The 22500-nt window shown below is 44.3% G+C and overlaps 2 protein-coding genes across 7 annotated transcripts in view; both read right to left on the reverse strand.

Annotated features, from left to right (window-relative positions):
* The window catches only part of Ggta1 (glycoprotein alpha-galactosyltransferase 1 (inactive)), a 74028-nt gene extending 73201 nt beyond the window's left edge, over nt 1-827 (reverse strand). For 4 of the 6 annotated variants that reach the window (XM_051185314.1, XM_051185312.1, XM_051185313.1 and 1 more), the window contains exon 1: nt 720-826. The gene's annotated coding sequence lies outside the window, so the exon portion shown is untranslated. Of the gene's footprint in view, nt 1-719 lie in introns of all 6 variants that reach the window. The other 2 variants (XM_051185315.1, XM_051185311.1) reach the window with 2 other exon arrangements.
* Nucleotides 1-22500, reverse strand: part of LOC127221940 (uncharacterized) — a 44896-nt gene that overhangs the window by 5429 nt on the left and 16967 nt on the right. The window contains 1 exon segment of the mRNA XM_051183881.1: nt 416-1000. Coding sequence (XP_051039838.1) covers nt 416-1000 — 585 coding nt within the window.

Below are 22500 nucleotides of genomic sequence, written 5' to 3' on the forward strand. Positions count from 1 at the left end.
CCCTGACATAGTTCTCGTTTTGTTGTTTCTTGAATGCTTTTCAAGAGTTTATGCATCGCATATATATGAAAATACCATAATAAAGCATATTACTTTCTATACTAACATAAAATATAAAATAATAAGACGTGTGTGTGTGTGTGCGCGCGCGCGTGCACTTCTGCTCTGTTGAGCAGTTTCCCTGCCATCTTCAAATGATGATACGGTGTCTCTTTGCAGTGGGAACGAAGTGGTTTGAAAAGTTCCCATCACCCTCATATAGCAAAGTTAGTGCCTGAGACTGTCCAGGCTTGGTTTTGGCTTCATCCTTCCTCAGCTCTGTCTCGAGAGTTCCTCACTTTAACCCTACCTACACCCCTTTCCCATCCCGTCCTGGTCTACCCTATAGCAAGAAAAGACGTCTTTCCAGACCCACCGCTTAGTACTGGTGGTCCCGAGATTGTCTGCCATGCCCAGCTCAGCCCAGCCCGGCCCTGCTTCTCGGATACCGAGGGAAGGGGCAGGTCCTGGTCTGGAAGGTTGGACAGATGCAGCGACGCGGTACAGGATGGAACAGGGCCTGGAATAAAGAACTGGGCACAGAGGAAATGACCAAGTGACCCGAACAAAAACAAGGACCATAATAGGGCTAGGCCGGAGTAGCGGCGCTTCCCGCTCGCTCACATCGCTTCCCCACGCGTGACTGGTGGCTTCAGTGTCCGGCGCCCCGCAGGACCCACCTGATCCGCAGAACCAGGCCCGGCGGGTGCGGTCAGCCGCGCTGGGAGCAGGAGCGCGCTCGCCTAGCAGCACCCAGCGCAGCAGGAGACCCGGCCGCTGCTCGGTTCGGGTGTGCCGGGTGTGCCGGGCGGGGTGCGCGCCTCCGTTCCAGCGGACGCCTCCTCCGGGCTGCGCGCCGCGGCGCGGGGCGCAGGCGAGCGGCGTGTGTAGACCCGGGAGTGGGAGGCTAGCGGGTCCTGGATCCTGACACAGCGCCAGGCGCGAGTGCACGTGTGTCTGGCTAAGGGAGGAGCGATGTTTGTTTCATCTCCACTCAAGCAGAAAAAAGCCTGAAACCAGCAAAAAGGAAAAAAAAAAAAAAAAAAAAAAAAAAAAAAAAAAAGGACCCTGGTCAAGGCCGTCAAGGCTGCCTCTGCCTCTGTCTTCTCTGACCTTCATGCAAGGGTCACAAAGGAGGGACAGGGGTGGGGGTGAGAGGTGGGAGGGGGTCTGTCACCCTATACAAGGAGCAGGGCCTCAGGGACACTGGCTTACAGCCAGACACCTACAAGCCAAGGTTTTCACCTCCGTGTATTTCCCAAGGGGAGAAACAGACACAGGCTCCATACTGCAATGAATGCTAGGAGGTAGGGCCCCAAGTGCTGAGTTCTGGAGGTGAAAGGCCGGCAGTGAGGCACCTAGAGCTTGGACGGCTTGCTTGCTTATGGTCATCCAGTCCTGGGTGTTATACAGGGATGTCTTCTGGAATTATTTAGGCAGGAGCCCAAAACAACTGTGGCAGTTTTGTGCCTCTAAGCCTACAGGAACATCTGTTGTGTCTGGTTTGCTCCCCCCTCAAACTCGGATGAATCTATTTTGTCCCAAGGAAAAGTAAAATTTTGCTTTGGCTAAAATAATACTCACTACTGCACACAGTTTTCTTTGTTTAGAGAGAGAGGAGAGAGAAAGATTTGTTTAAAATTTAATTCTACATGTATGAGTGTTTTACCTTCATGTACGCTTTTGTATTATGACTGTTCCCCCAAGAGTTCAAAAGAGACTATTTGGATCCCCTAGATCTGGAGCCACCTTGTGAGTGCTTAAAACAGAACCCAGGTCCCATGAGTCCCAGGGCCAAGCTCCTCCCATGAGGACCTCCAATTACCAGGTTCCAGCAGAGGACAGCCCCTGTACTACAGAGATACAGAAAAGCTATATAAACCCCTGCTCGGTTTCTCGACAGCAGAGGCAGCCACCCTCCTGGGTTTATCTCTTGTGTGAGGTTTGCTATGCCTTGTGACTTTGTGGTATTCCTTGGTTCCTGATTGCCAGGAAACTGTTCCTTCCGGAACTATAACACTTTAGAGTAGTCTTTCTGTGGGAGCAGATTTGTAACACTTGCAGTGGGGAAACCTTACCCCTACAACAGAGGAGGATGGTAACACTTCCTGTGGCAAAGCCTTCCCCTCAGAGCTGTGACTCCAATAGGCTCTCCTGGTGCCTGTGCTCCCCATTGGAGGGAGAGGGTCCTAAATTGCACTGCGACTATGCCTTATCTCTGGCCCACCAGCAACAGGCTCACCTTCTAGTTCTCCAATCTGTCAGCACCCCCAACCACCAGCAGCAATTAGGTAAGCTTCCCCTTTGGCCAAAGTAAATGTTTCCCTGAGTCTGAGAAAGTGACCAGAAAGAGTCTGAGAAAGTGTTTGGCATTTGTCTGGCACTCTTGGAAGTGGAGGCACCTCCAGGCAGTCTTTAAAGCTAAAACTGACCCTTCACCTGACCCCATCCCCCAACCCTTGCAGCTGCAATCCTGCAGTTCCCTTAGGCCCTCTTGGGTTATGTGATTCCCCTCTCCAACCCTTTCCTATGGATGAGACACACCCACTCCCCAGGGCTCCATTTTTTGTCCGGTCCTTAACAGGCGTCCACAAAAGCCCTAGTACCGGTTTCTAGTCAGGCTAAGCCCCCAACCCCCATTGAGTGAGGGAAATCTTGGTGGATTCCTACACAGGCAAGGTTGACAGAGGCAGAGGGACAAACATGCCAGGCAGACAGAGCTTAAATGAGACGTTTTATTAGAAAAGGGAGGAAGGGGGAAGGAAAGAGAACAGAGGTAAAGAGACACAGAGATAGAGAGAGGACAGAAGAGAAGAGGGAGACTGGGAAAGTCCTGTGTGCCCCAGGGGAAGGGGGTGTAAGTGGGCGGGGTCCTGACAGGGGGAAGCTGGACTTAGCAGGAGTGGGTAAAGCAAAGGAAGCAGAAGCTGCACACTCCCTTCTCTGGCTGCTTTAATCTCAGCTCTTTGTCTATAACCAGAGCTCAAAAAACAACCTATCTCCAAGCTTCCTTTGTCCTTAGCTTACTAGATTCAGTTTTCAGGGGCTCAGGTGTATAGCAGGTATGAACAGCATTAGACTGTTCTTTTATGTTGTCCTACTTGAATTAAAATCTGTTTCTGGAGTTGGGTATGGTTCCCCTCCTCTAGACCCAAGCATGTTTTTTGTTTGTTTGTTTGTTTAAGGTTTTCTCCAAAATCTCTGTCACATAGTCAGGTACGTGACAGAGAAAGAGAGTAAAACGAAATAAGGGGTAGACTTTCCTGCCAGGGACTATTGCTACTGTCTCATGCCCTTCTGGTTTGACTCTCTAAAACTTTTGCTAAGGTGTATATTTTACCTCATATTGGTAATGATGAAAAACCTGTAAAGTCTGTAACAACGGGGTTAACTTGAAATCCATACCACCTGGCTGCATAGTTAAAAATCTATACGTAGACAATCTTCAAGGAAATGTGGCTTGCTACTATCTTAGCTGCTGTCTCTCATTGGGATGGAGGCAGTCACGTGGCTGACAGCCATCTTTGCTACGGTTAGGAAGGATGGATTTTACTGCATGACTCTTGTCTTGATTAAAAGTGACCACCTGTCATAAGCCAACCAAGGGAAATCTACTCCTTCTAGCTATGAGGCCCAAAGCAGATGATTCCGCCTCAATTTTCAGTCATGTTCATGAGCCTAATCCTTACCAGCCTTAACCCATGGTCCCTTCTTCCCGTCTCAGGCATTTTTGGTCTCCCTTTCTCCCTCTTCACTCATAGGCTGCCCAAGTCAACCCTCTCAGGAGCTCACTTTGAGCCCACTGGCAGCCCTTAGTCCTCCTGCTCTGCCATGGGACCCCTTTACCTCCCCTTGTGATATATTGTTTATGGTCTAATAAAATCATTGGAGATCAGTTTGAAAATCTCTTTATCCTATACCCCCTAGGGCCTAACACAGTTCTGCTTTTGAGGGAGGTTGCTTGGATGGATGGCTTGGTTAGGTTTCATGTCCCCTTCTCGTTAAGTGAACGAGATTGGAGATTAAGGCCCTATGCTGCCAATTCTTACATGATTCTCACCAACAATCTTCTCCCCAAGGAGTTCAGGTGGGTCTGGGAACCGGTTAGGGCACAAGCAGATGAGATCCACCAAACTTAATGTCACCCAACAGTTGGGGCTGTGGCAGTCCCTAACTGGGACCCTGAATGGAATTATAATACCCTCAGGGACATCCTTTCTTGGGATCAATTAATAACCTGTCTTTTGGCTGGTCTCTACAAGGCTGCCTTAAAAGTGGTAAATTATGAGAAAATCGAAGAGGTCATCTGTAGGGCCCTGCATGGACCCCTGAGGCACCTTGAGCAAGCCTGAAGCTGTTGGCCAGAATTTCTTGCCCAAGACCTATTATTGGTACTCTTCCTGTTTTCTTGCCCCTCCCCCAAGTTGTCACTAGTACTCTTCCTGTTTTGCTAACACACACCTCACACACCTGGTGGGGAGGAGCTAAGCCTAATAAGCCTGTTATTTTCCGCTGTGCTGTAAGTCCGTATATAAGCCCACTCCATCCGCTCAATAAATGGCATTTGGCATTCCAACATTGCCATTGAACAAATGACCCGCTGTCTTGTCTCTTTATTCTAATCTCTAGGCCTTCACCCGATTTGTGAAACAGATCGTAGTGAAGGCACTACAGTCATCCAGGACAAACACAAAATAAAAAACCTTCTCAATTCCTAGATTGCTTCACAAAGTCCCTCTTACCCCCAGACAGAAAACAACTCCTTATGATCTACTTCTTCTACCAGAGTTTCCCTGATATATGGGCCAAACTTAAAAGTTTAGAGAAAGAACTCTTGGCTCCACAGGCAGAAGTCTCAGCTATGGCGTGGGAAGGATGAGAAAGCTCGAAAACAAAAATATCTGATGCTGGCTAAAGCTTTTCAGCCAGCAAAGCAGAAGAAATATGTTTTTGTTTTGTTTTTCAAGACAGGGTTTCTCTGTGTAGTCCTGGCTGTCCTGAAACTCACTCTGCAGAACAGGCTGGCCTTGAACTCAGAGATCTGCCTCCCCAGTGTTGGGTCACCACTGCCCAGCTGATTTGACTCTCTTAAGGTGTGTGCTGACTGTTTCTGCTGGCTTCTGCCACCCAACATATTTAGTTCCAAATTCTAGAATCCACCTCTTCTGCTCCCCTTTCCTCCACCTGGTATTCCTTGGCTCCCGACTGCAGGGTATCCTTCTCTTCAGAGCTGTACCACTTTTGGGAAACATCCCCCAACCTCAGAAGAGAGCTGTAACCCTTCCACTGGGGAAGCATTTCCCTCAGAGCTGTAACATTCACATTCTACAAGAGCAACAAATGCTCTTTACTGCTGTCGCCTCTCCAGCCCTTGAACATCATTTTCCTAGACTAAGAAATACATTTCTTAATTCTTTCCTATAGCTAAGTTGTAACTTGATGTCCCGATGATGGCACACATTTTGGAGTGTCCTATGATAAAGGAACAGAGACCTACTTAGATTCCTGAGGGATTCACAGAGCCTACATACTCACCAAATGCTGTTGCAAAACTTGGGAAACCCCAGTGGAGCAAGGCTGAGAATGGAATCATGGGTCCATATCAGCTCAGGAATGAGGAATGTAGGCAGTTGTGCTAGCTCATTTTATGTCAGTCTGACATAAGCTAAAGTCATCTGAGAATAGGGACCTCAATAAAAAAAAAAAAATACTTCCATAATATCATGCTTGGTGAGTGATGGAAGAAGACCCAGTCCCTTGTAGGGGCTATCCCTGGGCTGGTGGTCCTGAGTTCTATAAGAAAGCACACTGAGCAAACCATGAAGAGCAAGCCAGTAAGCAGCACCCCTCCATGGCCTCTGCCTCAGCTCCTGCCTCTAGGTTCCTGCCCTGCTTGAGTTCCTGTCCTGTCTTCTTTCAGTGATATGGAAGTCTAAGCCAAATAAACCCTTTTCTTCCAGCTTGCTATAAGGCATGGTATTTTAACATAGCTATAGTAGGTATGTCCCAAAGTAGCTGTCCCTAAAACTAGGACAGCAACCATGGGCCTTTTGATGGAAATCAATCTAGGAATTATTGCCTTGCAAATATGCTAACAGGAGCTCATTAGTAGCCACAGTTAAATCAGTGAACATGAGTTGCCAAGTGCATTATTTTCCAATTCTCATTATCACATTGGAGAACATAATGTTTGGACTATTCTGTCCATTAGATGGGATGCGATTTTGTTGCTGTTTTGCTTTTATTAAAATAATGTTTTTCATACACTATAGTCTGATCATGGTTTCCCCTCTCTGAAATCCTCTCTACCAAAGCCTTTTGGTTTGTTCAAGAGTATCTTGTGTAGCTCTAGCTCACTCTGAACTTGTTCTGTGAATATGGCTGCCTCTGAGCTCCAGCCTCGACCTCCCAAGTGCTTAGAAATGTAAGGATGGAAAAATACAGCCTAAATCTCCAATGACCCCAGGAAATTAGAAGTTTAAAAAAGCCCTAAATACCTTAAATTCCAGACCCTGTTCCCTGGCAGTAAGTAGGCAAAAGGTTGTCACATTCTTTGCTGTTTACTACAGGACCTGTGAGTACATGAGTACAGGAAATGAGCTTTGTCACCCCACCCAGGAGCCCGGTCAAATGCAGTCCTCCGGGGCTATAGAAAACTGATTGGGCTATAGAGCACGTGCTTGGGTGGTTTAAATTGATTGGTCATTACCGCGCAGGCTCTGGATTCTATGAAATGATTGGTTTACGATGTGTGGGCTTTGTTGTAACTCTATAAAAACTGTCTCAATTCTGTAATCGGGGTCCTCGGTCCTCTACCCCTGTGTGGCGCATGACTGTGGACCCCAGTGCACTTAGAATATAAAAGATCTCATGCTTTTACATCAAGACCGCTTCTTGTGAGTGATTTGGGGGGGGGCGCCTTTCCTGAGTGAGAACATGAAGGTCCATGCTCTGCGGGTCATTCAGAATTACAGGTGAGTACCATTACACCCTGCTTGAGGGGTTTTGAGGGCCAGACATGGTGCACGTCTATAATCCCAGCATGCAAGAGCCAGGGTGAGAGAATTGCCTCAGATTGAAAGCTAGCCCAGTCTACACAGCTAAGAACCCTGGCTCAAAATAAGAAAACAAGGGCTGGTCAAGAAGCCCAGTGAGTACAGTTGCTTGCTATTTACTAAGCCTGAGGACATGAGTTCAATCCCCAGAACTCACATGGTACAAGGAGAGAACTAACTATAGCAAGCCATTCTCTGGCTCCATACATGAGCCCCTTCCCATCACACTGAATTTAAGAAAACACTAATAGTTTTACGAGAAATTTGGGGGAGTCCCCAAAGAATTACCACATGTTAAAAAGGAATTGAAGTCCCCTTATGGGCTCTCAAACTTGTTAATTAAAGAATGGACTCAAGGGGAATCTTAAGATCTTTTATTAGAGGTTCTTTTTTTGTTGTTATTTTTGTTTTTAAAACTCCAGTACAGCGATCTTAGTCATTGTTCTATTGCTTTGAAGAGATACCAAGAACAAAGCAACTCTTTATGGATGATTGTGAGCTACCACCATGTGATTGCTAGAAATTGAACTCAGGACCTCTGGAAGAGCAGCCTGTGTTCTTAACCTCTGAGCCATTTCTCCAGCCTACAAAAGCTGGGGCATTCTTACACTCTCAGAGGGTTGGTCCATTATCACCATGGCAACAGGCATGGCACTGGGGCAGTGGCTGAGAGCTACTTCCTGGTGTGTAGACGGGGAGGAAAAGAGACTCCAGGTGTGGACTTTGAAACCTGAAAGCTCACCCCCAGGGGCATACTTCCTCCAAGGCCACATCTCCTGATCCTTCTAATCCTGAATTCTACTCCCTGGTGACTAAGCCTGTGGGGACCATTCTTATTCAAATCACCACAGAAACCTGTGAGTCTCAGCAGCTGCCCAGATGAAGAAAGGGGGAGAGGAGACTTCAACACACCACTCTTAACACTAGACAGGACCACAAATCAGAAACTCAACAAAGAAACAAAAGAACTAACAGAAGTTATGTCTCAACTGGGGTTAGCAGACATCTATACAACATTCCATCCAAACACAAAAGAATATACCTTCTTCTCTGCTCCATATGGAACCTTCTCTAAAATCGACCACATACTAGGTGGCATAACAAACCTTAACAGGTACAAGAGAATAGGAATAGTCCCCTGTACCTTATCAGACCACCATGCTTTAAAATTGGAATTCAACAACAATACATATAGCAGAAAACTTGCAAACTCATGGAAACTGAACGATGTGCAATTGCACCACAACTGGGTCAAAGAAGAAATAAAGAAAGAAATTAAGGACTTTCTAATATTCAACGAGAATGAGGACACAACATACTCGAACTTATGGGACACCTTGAAAGCAGTGCTATGAAGGAAGTTCATTGCATTAAGTGCCCATATGAAGAAAACAGAGGATAGTCACATAAATGAATTAACAGCCCAACTGAAAACCTTAGAACAGAGAGAAGCGAATTCACCACGCAGGAGCAGACACCAGGAAATAATCAACTTGAGGGCTGAAATCAACAAAATAGAAACCAGGAAAATAATACAAAAAAAATCAATGCAACAAAGAGTTGGTTTTTTGAGACAAGATAGACAAACCTTTATCCAAACTGAAAAGCAGAGAGAGAGCATGCAAATTAACAAAATCAGAAACAAAAAGGGGAACATAACAACGGACACAGAGGAAATCCAGACAATTTTCAGGTCATACTTTGAAAAACCACATTCCACAAAAATTGAAAATTCAAAGGAAATGGACAAATTTCTGGATAACTATCACTTACCAAAATTAAATCAAGAACAGACAAACAACTTAAATAGACCTATAACCTGCAATAAAATAGCAGCAGTCATCGAAAGCCTTCCAACCAAAAAAGTCCAGGGCCAGATGGATTCTGTGCAGAATTCTACCAGACATTCAAGGAGGAACTAATACCACTACTCCTCAAACTGTTCCACAAAATAGAAACAGAAGGTTCATTGCCTAACTCTTTTTATGAGGCCACAATAACCTTGGTACCCAAGCCTCACAAAGACACAACTAAGAAAGAAAACTACAGGGCAATATCCCTGATGAACATCGATGCAAAAAATACTCAATAAAATACTGGCAAACCAAATTCAAGAATACATCAGAGAAATTATCCACCATGACCAAGTAGGCTTCATCCCTGGATTGCAGGGATGGTTTAACATATGAAAATCTATCAACGTGATCCACCATATAAACAAACTGAAAAAGAAAAACCATATGATTATCTCCCTAGATGCTGAAAAGGCCTTCGACAAAATTCAACACCCTTTCATGATAAAGGTCTTGGAGAGATCAGGAATAACAGGAACATGCCTAAACATAATAAGAGCAATATACAGCAAACCAACTGCCAACATCAAACTGAATGGAGAGAAACTTAAGCCAATTCCTCTAAAATCAGGAACAAGACAAGGCTGTCCTCTCTCTCCATATCTCTTCAATATCATACTGGAAGTTCTAGCTAATTCTATAAGACAACAAAAGGAGATCAAGGGGATCCAAATTAGAAAGGAAGAAGCCAAACTGTCTCTATTTGCAAATGATATGATAGTTTACATAAGTGACTCAATAAACTCTACCAGGGAACTCCTACAGCTGATAAACACCTTCAGCAAACTAGCAGGATAAAAAATAAACTCAAAAAAATCAGTAGCCCTACTTTTTTCAGACGAAGAGACAAAGAAAGAAATCAGAGAAACATCACCCTTTACAATAGCCACAAACAACATAACGTATCTTGGTGTAACGCTTACCAAACAAGTAAAAGACCTATATAATAAGAACTTTGTGGCTCTAAAGAAAGAAATTAAAGAAGATACCAGAAAATGGAAAGATCTCCCATGCTCTTGGATAGGTAGGATAAACATAGTAAAAATGGCAATCTTGTCAAAAGCAATCTACAGATTCAATGCAATCCCCATTAAAATCCCACCACAATTCTTCACCGACCTTGAAAGGATAATAATCAACTTTATATGGAAAAACAAAAGACCCCAGATAGCCAAAACAACCCTATACAATAAAAGAACTTCAGGAGGCATCACCATTCCTGACTTCAAGCTCTACTACAGAGCTATAGTTCTGAAAACAGCCTGGTATTGGTACAAAAATAGACAGGTAGACCAATGGAATCGAATTGAAAATCCTGATATTAACCCACACACCTATGAACACCTGATTTTCGACAAAACAGCTAAAATTATACAATGGGGTGAAGACAGCATCTTCAACAAATGGTGCTGGCACAACTGGATGATGGTGTGTAGAAGACTGCAGCTAGACCCATGTCTGTCACCAAGCAAAAAACTCAAGTCCAAATGGATCAAAGACCTCAACATCAATCCAGCCACATTGAACCTCTTAGAAGAGAAAGTAGGAGGTACAAATTGAACAAATTGGTATAGGAGACTGCTTCCTGAACATAACTCCAGGGGCACAGACACTGAGAGCAACAATTAATAAATGGGACGTCTTCAAACTTAGAAGCTTCTGTAAGGCAAAGGACACAGTGGACAAGACCAAATGGCTGTCACCAATCCTATATCCGACAAAGGGCTGATCTCCAAAATATACAAAGAAATCAAGAAACTAGTCAACAAAACACCAAATAACCCTATTAAAAAATAGGGTAGAGAACTGAAGAAAGAATTCTCAATAGAGGAAATCAAAAAGGCTGAAAGACACTTAAGAAAGTGCTCAACATCCTTAGCTATCAGGGAAATGCAAATCAAAACAACTTTAAGATACCATCTTACTCCTGCCAGAATGGCTAAAATTAGAAACACCAATGAGGACTCATGCTGGAGAGGATGTGAAGAAATGGGAACACTCCTCCAGTGCTGGTGGGAGTGCAAACTCGTACAGCCATTTTGGAGATCAGTATGGTGGTTCCTCAGGAAAATGGGAATTAGTTTACCACAGGACCTGGCAATCCTCCTCTTAGGCATATACCCAAAGGATTCACATCAATGCAACAAAGACATCTGTTCAACTATGTTCATAGCAGCATTATTTGTAATAGCAAGAACCTGGAAGCAACCTAGATGCCCCTCAATTGAAGAATGGATAATGAAGATGTGGCACATCTACACAATGGAATACTACTTAGCAGAAAAAAATAATGGAATCTTGAAATTTGCAGGCAAGTGGATGGCACTTGAAGAAACCATCCTGAATGAGGTAATCCAGTCACAAAAAAGAGGAACATAGTATGTACTCACTCATATATGGATTTTAGACCTAGAGCAAAGGATCACCAGCCTATAATTCACACCACCAGAGGAACTAGGATACAAGGTGTATTCTAAGAGATTCATATAAAGTCCCTCACAGAAGCAGGAAGGGACAAGTCCCCCAGAGCACAGGGGAAGTAGGGGGGGGGCAGTGAATGGAGAGAGAAGTAGGAGAAAACGAGGGGGAGGAGAGGAAAACGTGTGACTAGGAAGATTGTGTCCGGGTAGGAATAGAAGACAGGAGAGAGAGAGAGAGAGAACATAAAAGAGGGAGCCAATATTGGTTTGAAGAGAAAATTGAACCCAAAGAAAGGTCTAGAGAACAAGACTGCCGCCAACTAAGAATTTGAGCATCCGTGGAAAGGCTATCATAAATGCCCTTCCCGGATAGTGAGATCAACAAGTAACTTATCCATGGAGCCCTCATCTAATACCTGTTGGAAACAGGAGCAAACACCCATACATTAACACTGAGTCTAACTAGAACCCAGATGCAGATGGAGAGGACAAGACCAGGCTGCAGAAACACACAGAGACAGCTGACCTGAACAAGGAGGAGCTAATGTACCCCCAGACTGATAGCTGGAAAGCCAGCATGGGACTGACTCAGGCCCCCCTGAATATGGTTCTCAGCCAGAAGGACTGAGCAGTCTAAGGGTCCTCAGACAGTGGAGCCAGGATGTATCCCTGGTGCACAAAAGGACCTTGCGAACACATCCCCCATGGAGGGATAACTGCCTTAGCCTAGAGACAGGAGAGAATTCCTAGTCCCTACTTCACATGACCTGTCAGATCTACATGACCCCAACTGGATGGCATTGCCCTACATATGGAATTGGGGTGGGGGGAGGTGAGGGGAGGGTGTTTAGAGTGCATGTGAGAGGGCAGAGAGGGTAAAAGGGAGGGAGGGGGAACTGGGGTTGACACGTAAAATAATAAATTTAATAAGAAAAATACATACCTTGACTGTGAGTGTTTCTCACAGAAATACTGGATGAAGGAAAGCCCCCATGTCTGTGGATCCAGAAAAGCCCAGATCCCCAAGGATGGGCAGCCCTGTCCTTATAGACAGTTGCAGAAGTAAGATCTAGGTGGGGAAGTAACTTCATCAAAATCACAGACTTGGGGTTTTCAGAGCTAGGATCTGTTCCTAGGGCCTTTCCCCTGCCCCTGAGCAAGGGACAGGTGTGGAAACTCCCAGGTCCAGCATTGGTCGGGAGGTGTTTTAATAAAGATGCAAAAGTGATGGTGTTACTCCATAGAAGAGCATGACAAAAGTGAGACCCACATCTAGGAAGAAGTGGGTGAGCAAAACATTGAAAAAGCATGCCAGGCAAGGGATGCTTAGCTGTGGTACCATGGAGATGGCCTCGGTCCCTGTAGGAGCCAGTGGGGTACAGCACAGCTGAGAGGTCCTGGTGCAGATGTTTACAGAAAAGAAGGGAAAGTGACATGATGGAAGTTCTACTCAACAGGGTACTGTTGTACAAACCATCAGCCATTGCTGGAAAATGACATCCTATGGGATGGGAAAGAAAGGAAAAAAGACAAAGAGACAAAAATACAGAGGGAATAAAGGGAGGAATGGAGGAAGAGGGAAGGCATGAAGGAACAATGAAAAAAGGAAAAGGGAAAAAGAAATATGAATGCATCAGGCTGCACAGGCATTTATGCCATGTTGCATAGCAGTGTCGCCTACAGACTGGGCCTTGTCCTGAGTGATCCATCTATAAGCAGAAGTTTGCTCCATTTGGGGCGCCACTGCTGAGGCAGACTGAATCTGCATCTTAACTTGTACCAATTCTGAGCCTGCATGATGGCACAGTAGGTAAAGGTGTTTGCTGCCAAACCCAAGGACCTGAGTTCAGTCTCTGGAACCCACACCCTGGAGGGAAGGAGCTATGACAAACTGTCCTTCAATCCCCACTTGTGTGCTGTCCCCATGTGAATGTCTGATGTCCCCATGTGAGTGTGTGCTGTCCCCACATACTATCTGTACGGAGAAAAATCATGAGGTACTGAGTAAATTACTTCTTTAAACAAATTAAATCAGAAACACATGATATATCAAAACTACACCAGGCCCACCAAAAACTCCCCAAAACCAACAGATCAGTGACTGGTGTGATTCCCCTTACATGACTGATAGGACATAAAGGGAAGTGTAATCTTTAGGGTTCTCCAAAAGAACAGAACTGAATTAATAGAATAAGTGTATGTGTGTGTGTTTGTGTGCTCCTGTGAGTGTGTGTATATGTGTGATGTGTATGTATGTATGTATTATGTATGTATGTATGTATGTATGTATGTATGTATGTATTAAAAGGAGATTCATTAGAGTCACCTACAGGCTGTGGCTGTGGTCCAGATAGTCAACCAACAATGACTATTTCTCAACAGAAAGGCAAAGATCTGTTCAGTCTGTGAGACTGGACATCTCAGAAGTCCCAATCTGGTGCAGGAGTCCCAGGGGATTCCTAGAGAGCTGCTGGTCTTTAGTCTGAAGGAAGAGGTTCTAACCCCAGCATCAGCAATAGGATAGATGAACCTGCCAGTGAGAGTAGAGACAAGCAGGCACAAAGCAAAAGCTTCCTTCTTTTATGTCCTTTTATGTGGGTTGCCACCAGAAGGTGTAGCCCAGATATAGGATGGGTCTTCCCATTCCAAATGATCCAATGAGGAAAATCCTTCACAGATGTCCAGCTACTTGGGTTTTAGTTGATTCCAGTAGTCAAGTTGACAATCAAGATTAGCTATCACAAGAAGTAACACTGGGGACATTTGTCTACTAACTGTCATCAGGCCATCTGGTGCATGCAGCATGGGGTCTACAGCTGAGGACCTATAACTCTGTCCCCTGTGCATGGGTAGTCACCCTGCTTGAATTACTGCTATCCATCTGGACTCAGGAAGCCTGGAACTAGCCCTCTGTATTGTTCTTTGGTAGTCTGGTGCTACAGCATGACTGTGACCACATTGTCATGTCAATATTGTGACCTGTGGGTACTCTGCTTCATCAGATCTCTGATCTGTCTTTAATAAGGCACCCTTGAGCTCTTCAGCCTCCCTAGACCTTACTCAGTCATTCTGTAATATATACCATTGTGTGAAGTGCTGCTGTATGTGACCCAAGAGTTAATATTAGCAATTGAAATGGGACAGAAGAGCCTGCAATTACCAGTGGCTGTGGACATCAAGTGAAAGCCATAGTACTTGGCAAATTAAAGTCAATGCAATGGACCTAGCATGTGAATTTATTATTTTTGATAAGCTCTGACATCATGGAGAGACATTAATGTGGGAAGCTGTCTTTGTGGGGCTGCTGTTGGAACCAACCTACTTGCCCTGTTTGTACCTGAGAGGGTGAGTGTGGATTGAGAAAGGCAGAGACATAGGATAGAGTCAAGAGGGAAAATCCAGTCCATAATGAACACCCCAAGTTTATTCTTCAACATTCCTAAGTAACCAACCAAAAGTGGGACAATGACAAAAGATTCTATTATTCATGTATAAGAGGTAAACAGATTTATTTCCCTTAACCCTCCAGGTATTTGGTAGCCACACCTGAGCCCAAGTCTGTTGTTATTTAGATAAAGACATCTGCTCTCAAGGTAGAAACATCCTGCAGCAGCCAAGCTTTAGACCTATAGGTCTAAGGACTCTCTGATCTTGAGGCAAAATAAAATGGACTGCTCTTTATGGGCCCTGACACATTAACACATCTATCTAGCTTCTGGACAGCTCACCCACATCCCTTAATGCAGCTGACAGGGTTCCATCCATTCTAGACGGATGCTAATGAGTAAACACACTACTGGTAAAATAATTGGCAATACATGAAGATTTGTTTTTTCAGGTAAAATAAACCATTTGGTAAGAGACAAAATCTGAAACCCTACCAAAGTCACATAAACAGACTTGTTGCTTGTAGCTGCTACCTAATCCCTGGCTCACACTGTAATGTAATCCAACACAATTCATACTAACACTTGTCCCATGGTTGCTTGATGGAGCAGGAAGGCTCCCTGCCTTCTCTACAGAGGGCTGCAGCTCTTAAGGAGTTGGTTAGCAAAAGAAGTAGACTAAGCAGCAGGAAGAGAAGCAAGCCTCATCATGTAACTAGGATTTCATACATAAGCTATCCCTAGGCCTAGTGGCACAGACATGCAATTAGTAATCAGGCAGCTGAGGCAGAGGATAACTGTGGGCTGAAGGCTAGGCTGGGCTACTTAGTGAATTCAAGATGAGCTTGGGCCATGTAGCAAAATTTGTGTATACACAAAGGTAGGGGTACGATAGAAATATACTGTGCTGTGCTAAGAAATTATTTCAATAGGAAGAAAACAGCTAGATTTCATACATAAGCTGAGCTATTCCCAAGCCTTGTGGCTCAGACCTGTGCACAGGTTTGTGCCACACAGCCTCTGGAGTGCTGGTGTGTGTTACACCAGCACTCCAGAGGCAGAGGCTGGTGGATCTCCAAGTTTGAAGCCAACCTGGTTTACAGAGCAAGTTCCAGAACAACCAGGGCTACACAGAGAAAGCCTGTCTTGAAAAAGCAAACAAGCAAGCAAACAAATAAATAAACAAAAACAGAAACAACAACAAAAAAAGAAAAAAGAAAGAAAAAAAGAAAAACAGCCAGGAGAAACCCACCACAAACAAGTTAATTCTTGAAAGAAAGACATGTCATGGGCTAAGGACGAGAAGAAGCATTGGAGTAGTCCTTACTTCTGTCATTCATGGCAGTAGCAGTCCTAAAAAGTGTAAAATTAGATGTAAAGAATCCTAATAATGTAAACTCATTAATACATGGACGACTAAGAGAAGAGGCACGTGGGTATTGTTTAAAGGTACCACAGATTGATCACAGCAGTCACAAGGGCAACAGCACTGAAAGGGTTTCAGAACACCCTGTGCTGTGCTTTGGAGACATCTATCCCCAGATAACATTAAAACTATGTTAACAAGGAAATGAAGTGCTGCTGAGGCCATAAGGCATGCTGAGGGCCTTTGGGACTCTAATGATCCCTTCACAAGCCCTTTATGGCATGACCAACTAAAACTAGAAAACCAGCAATATATTATAACCATGAACAAACATAGCAGAAGACAGAGGAGGGATGAACTTCAAAGCTCTTAGACAGATGTTTTCGTGGTGCAGAAACAGACCACAGATGTTGAGTGTCTTTGACACCGTGGGATGGAGGCAAGGATGCTGTAATCCTAAGTATCTTTGAAATGATTCAAATATCCTTTTCTAGCTGAAAACCCAAGTCTACAGCACAGCCTACTAAGTAAGCTTCACAATTAACCAACTACCCAAACAGAGCTCATTCCCTATAGGACTGGAATGTGTGAAGAGCAAGATGGAGCAGGGAGATGGCTCAGGAAGTAAGTGCTTACTATGCAGGCATAAAGACTGGGGTTTGGGTCTCCAGAACCCATAAAATGCCAGAAGAGCATGGTGGCTCGTCTGCAACACCAATATGATCCCTAGCCAATCTAGCTAGCTAGACTAGTCAACTGGAGAAACTCTAGGTTCATCAAGGAGCTTGCCTCAGTATACAAGGGAGAGAATGAACCAACATCACCCTCCTCACATATACCCACACCAGTGCACCCACACACATGTTCTAGTACATATATGCACATATCCACCACACGCATACACACACACACACACACAGAGAGTCTGGAGAGCAATAAATCCTTACTGTGAACCCACAAAATAAAATGGATGGCTCTAGATCAAGCCATTAAAAACACCATAAAGTGGGTCATACCAAGACCTTGTCTCAAAGGGAGAGGAGGGGGGAGGAGGGAGAGGAGGGGAGGAGAAAAGGAAGCTCTGCTATCAGACTAATAGCTGTACCAGAACGTCCAAGTCTCACTCATGAGTGCATAAGCAAGCTGCCAGACCATGCATGACATATTACAAACATTTAGATTGTCATCAAAACTGTCTGGCTCACACAAGGTAACTCATGACAAAACTCCTTCCAAATCAGGACCACATACATGTCAAAAATTTTTTTTTCACATCTAACACTATGATATGTCTAACAAACAGCATACCAAGTTGAAAATTACTCTCCACAATAGATTAATAGGACACACTAAACAAGAGCAAACCACCCAGACAATTCTAGGAATGTAAACCCACAAGACAGAGATGGCTTCTGGGGATGATCTCTCTTCCTTTGAAGAAATAAGAAAGAAACATACCAAATGACATAGAAACTGGAGTGCTCACTGCAGTCCCAGCACTCAGGCTTAGGTACAAGGGCTTCCCAGAGTTCCTTGCCAGCCTGGGCTACACAGTAAGTTCAAAGCTAGCCTGGGCTACATAGTGAGTTCAAAGCTAGCCTGCGCTACAGAGGGAGATCATGTCATTTGGATAAAAGAAAAAAGAAAGATTATCCCCAAGGGAGGAGGCTCACAAGGCCCCACCCCTCTCTGGGGTTCTGTAGGGAGTTAATGGTTGCTTGTTGCAAGAAGGACCATTTTGTGCTGATGTAGAATGGGGACAAGTTGGGAAGACAAAGGAAATGGGGGCAGGGAGCGCTGTGATTAAGAGCACTGGCTGCTCTTCAGAGGACTTAGGGTTCAGTTCCCAGCACCCACATGGCAGCTCACAGTCATCTATCTGTAACTCCAGGCTCTCTCTTGGCACCCTTCGGTACCAGGCACATACATTGTACAAAGGTACCAGTACAGGTAAACATCCACACATTTAAAAAATTGATTAAAAAATTGAACTATAGGCTGGGTGAGGTGGCATCAGGGAAGCAGAAGCAGGAGGATTTCTCTGAGTTTGAGGCCAACCTGGTCTACATGTAGAGGCTACAAGGTTCTCATGCTCACACTGGAGAAACCAGGCATTTTAGTAAAGCAGGGGTGTCTCCTCAATGGAGGAAATAAACTCCTGTTTTCCACCCAGAAAGCTGGGAGTGAATGTTGTTAATTAGCCAGTGACCTTCGCAATCTGTAGGCACAGATCTCATCTAATTTCCCCAAAGCATTTATCCTAGACTCTCCCTCACTAAACCTTTGTCTAAGCTCTCAGTCAATAGAACCCATCCTTAAGGGGTGTGTTGTAGTGCCAGCGGTATGATCTGTTCCACGAATCGGGCAAAGGCCTAGAGATTGAAATAAGAGACAAGACAGCAGGTCCTTTGTTCCATGGCAATGTCAGAATGCTGAATGCCAAATGCCGTTTATTGAGATGGAGTGGGCTTAAATACTGACTTACAGCACAGTGGAAAGTTACAGGATTTTCAGGCTTAGCTCCTCCCCACCAGGTGTGTGTTAGCAAAACAGGAAGAGTACCAGTGACAACTCCAGGGGACAGGAAGCATACCAATAACAGCTCTGGGGCAAGAACTTCTGGCCAACAGCTTCAGGCTTGCTCAAGGTGCCTCGGGGGTCCATGCAGGGTCCTATAAAATGTCACATGTAGTTATCACCTGCTGACTCTACACCATCTCCAGAGCCCAGGCCCTTAAGCTATAGAACCCACCCTCATGGTCACATGTACTTTTGTGAGAGACAAAGTTACACTTTAAGTTTTAGATGCTATACCTTAGAAATCCAATAAACAAAAATGCCTCTAAGCCCTTTGTCCAAGGACAGATAGATAGACCCTGAAATGTTGGAGGCCATTGTTTATGGGAAATAACAAGCCACATGTTTTTTACTCCCCTAAACAAGTTTGTTTGATCCATCTGCACCAGATATGTTCATCACATGTGGGTGGAAGGTTCACAGGCAGGAAATATGTCAGGATGTATGCTTGCCCCTGATTGGACCTGAAGGGAAATACTTAAGCCGCTATAAACCCTGATTCGAGGCCATCTTCTGGAAACCTAGAGATTAACCTGACCAGAGCCTGTCCACCTGGCCATTATTTAATTAAAGCTTGCTTCAAATCTGTCTTTAAACTGTGGTAGTAATCTTATTCTCAGTCAGTGGGATTAACATTTTGTAAATGAGTTTCTACATTGTCACACTTTAGGCTTTATTGTGCACCTGGAACTGGATGGCTGTTGCCTGGAAACCTCTTCCCAAAGTGTACTGTGTTTATATATGCTTACAATAAACTGCCTGGCATTGGACTGTGAGCAGTGGTTCTCAACCTGTGTGTCACAACTCCTTTTGGGGTCGAACAACCCTTTCATAGGAATCGAATATCAGATATCCAGTTGCATATTACATTGAAGGAACTATACCCTCACCCAGCCCCCTGCTTTAGCAGCCATGATAGGTTGTGAGAAAGACCCAGCAAGATGTAAGTCTCTGACTCAGCAATATGTGCCGAACTTCCTAGTCACTAGGAGGTCAGATACCATCCATGTGGCAAGGAACCAATCAGAAGTTAGCTGGCAGGCTCTGGGTATGCTTTACGGTAACAGTGACATACAGAACATGGGAACTGCCCTGGGAGGGCCTATATGCCATAGCAACCAGTAGATCAATCAACACAGGACAGGTTGCCTAAGCCTAGAAGTGCACCAATTCTGAGATTATTGCAGGCCCCAGACACTCCCCTTGCTCTACTCCAATAAATCTCCTGCACTTTCTGTCCTTCTCACTCCAACTGCCAGGTTGAACTGAGTTATTACAGTTAACTCATTAATTGATTAAAGACTCTTTGCTTTTGCATCAGAATGGGTCTCTTGGTGATTTGGGCACAACAAGATATTTACATTGCAATTCATAATAATAGCAAAATTGCAGTTATGAAGTAGCAATAAAAAGAATGTTATGGTTGGGGGTCACCACAACATGAAGAACTGTATTAAAGGGTCACAGCATTAGGAAGGTTGAGAGCCACTGCTCTAGGAGTTTGATTCAGACAACTAACCCGGCTAAGCTGAGTTTTCATTCTCATCTCTTCACAGTTCATTTCTCTGAGAGCTGCGACACTTGCAGCTCCCACTCCGTGTACATAGCAAGGTCCAGAAGAGCCAAGACAGAGAAACCTTGTCTTAAAAAGCTAAAAAAGATGTTTAAAATATTTTTAAAAAATAAAGAAATATAGAAATAAAGGGAACAGAACCAGCCTAACACACTACCTTTCAAAGTACACACCAAAACTACACTAAAGGCAATGTCTCCTCACAGGGAATCTCTGCACCAATAGAGAAAAATGCACAGAAAAACATTACAGCGATTAAAAAACCAACTGTCTCTGCCCCTGTAATTAGAATTACAGATGAGTTTACCATATGGACTTTACCAGTGTCTTGAACATAGACACAGTAACAGCCTTTGAGATTAGTAGAAAAGCTAATCTACCTGTGATCCTATCTGCAATTGTGACATTCCTGTCAGAGCACTAATATCCACTCTCAGACAACACATAATAGAGCTGTCAGTCAGGTAGCCTCTGGTATACACTCATATCCTAACCATAGCTATCACATCCTGTGACCAGTTATACCCAGAAGTGTTGTTACTGCCCATCCACTGGTCATGTACCTGTGGTTGATGCTAGCATAATCAATGATTCCCCATACATAGACAAGCCACCTGCAGCAGAGAGGCACACCCCGGCCAGCACACATTAACTAGACCTCAGGAAAGCAGAGACTTTGAGGTGTAATGTCTGAGCCATTAGTGAAGGTTTCTATTGCTGTGGCAAACACCATGACCAAAGCAACTTGGAGAGGAAAGGGGTATTTCAGCTCACAATTCCACATCACAGTCCATCACTGAGGGAAGTCAGAGCAGGAACCAGGAGTCAGGAAGTGATTCAGAGGCCATGGAGGAGTACTGCTTATGCCTATCTCTCTATAGATTGCTCAGCCTGCTTTCTTACACCACCCAGGATTACCAGCCCAGGGGAAGCAGCACCCACAGTGAGTTGAGCCCTTTCATATTAACTATCAATCAAAAATTCATCCCACAGGCTTGCCCCCAAATAATTTTCTCAGTTGAGGTTACCTCTTTCCAAATGACTCTAGCTTGTGTAATATTGACACAAAACTAGCCAGCACACCAAGCATGATGACTCATATCCTATCATCCCAGAGCATGAGGGGTGGAAACTAATTCCCATTAGTTCGAGGCTAGCCTGAGCCACTGTGTGAGACCCAGTCTCAAAACAAACAAACAAACCCTAGAAAGAGATATTATATCTAATGGACATGTTATAAAAAAGAAAATAGCCCATCTACCTTGATGAACAGATGAAGGGCCTGAGTTAATGGGGTTAGCTCATTAAACAATAAACAACTCTTTACTTTTGCATCAGAAAACAAAAAAGAAAACAACATTTGAACATATAACATTTATGAGCCTTCAGTTTTTGGTTTATTTTATTTTTTTGTGTATGTGTATTTACCTGCATATGTGCATGTGTACCGTGTGCATTCAGTGCCCATGGAGGCCAGAAGAAGGTGCTGCCTTGGTCACGGTGTCTCTTCATTGAAAAGTTTGAATGGCTACCACATCATCATTCAAACACTGGGATACAGTATTACAATCATACCTAGGACACAATGCTTTGATTGTTATAGACTCAGAATGTTTAAACTTGATGTATGTTGAAGTGATTTGAATAAGTATGGTCTCCACAGCTCACAGATTTGAATGCTTTGTCCTCAGAGAGTGGCACTATTTGAAAGGATTAGGAAGTGTGGCCTTGTTGGAGGAAATGTTTCAATGAAGGTAGGTTTTGAGATTTCAGAAGCCCATACTAAGTCCCAAAATCTCTGTCTTCCTGCTGACTTTGGATCTGGACATAGAACTCTCAGCTCTTTCTGCAGCACCATGACAGCCTGCATGCTGCCATGCTTCCTGTCATGCTGACAATGAACTAAACCTCTGAACTGTAAGCCAGGCCCAATTAAATGCTTTCTTTTTTTAAGGAAGCCATGGTCATGGTGTGTTTTCACAGCAATAGAACACTGACTAGGACAGAAGTTGATACCAGGAGTGGGGTGTTTCTGTGGCAACCTGATCATGCTGCTTGTTGGTAGAATATGAACTTTGGATTAGGAAAGCAGTTGAATACATTAAGCAGGGCTTAATGAACCATACTAGATGGAGCATGGAAGACAGTACTGAGGGCAACTTGAACTTGGGGGCCCCAGACCAAGATGTTTCAGAGGAGAAGAATATAAACATAAAATAAGAAGTAGCCTA

This window comes from Phodopus roborovskii, unplaced genomic scaffold, assembly GCF_943737965.1.
Source record: "Phodopus roborovskii unplaced genomic scaffold, PHOROB, whole genome shotgun sequence".
Lineage (NCBI taxonomy): Eukaryota > Metazoa > Chordata > Mammalia > Rodentia > Cricetidae > Phodopus > Phodopus roborovskii.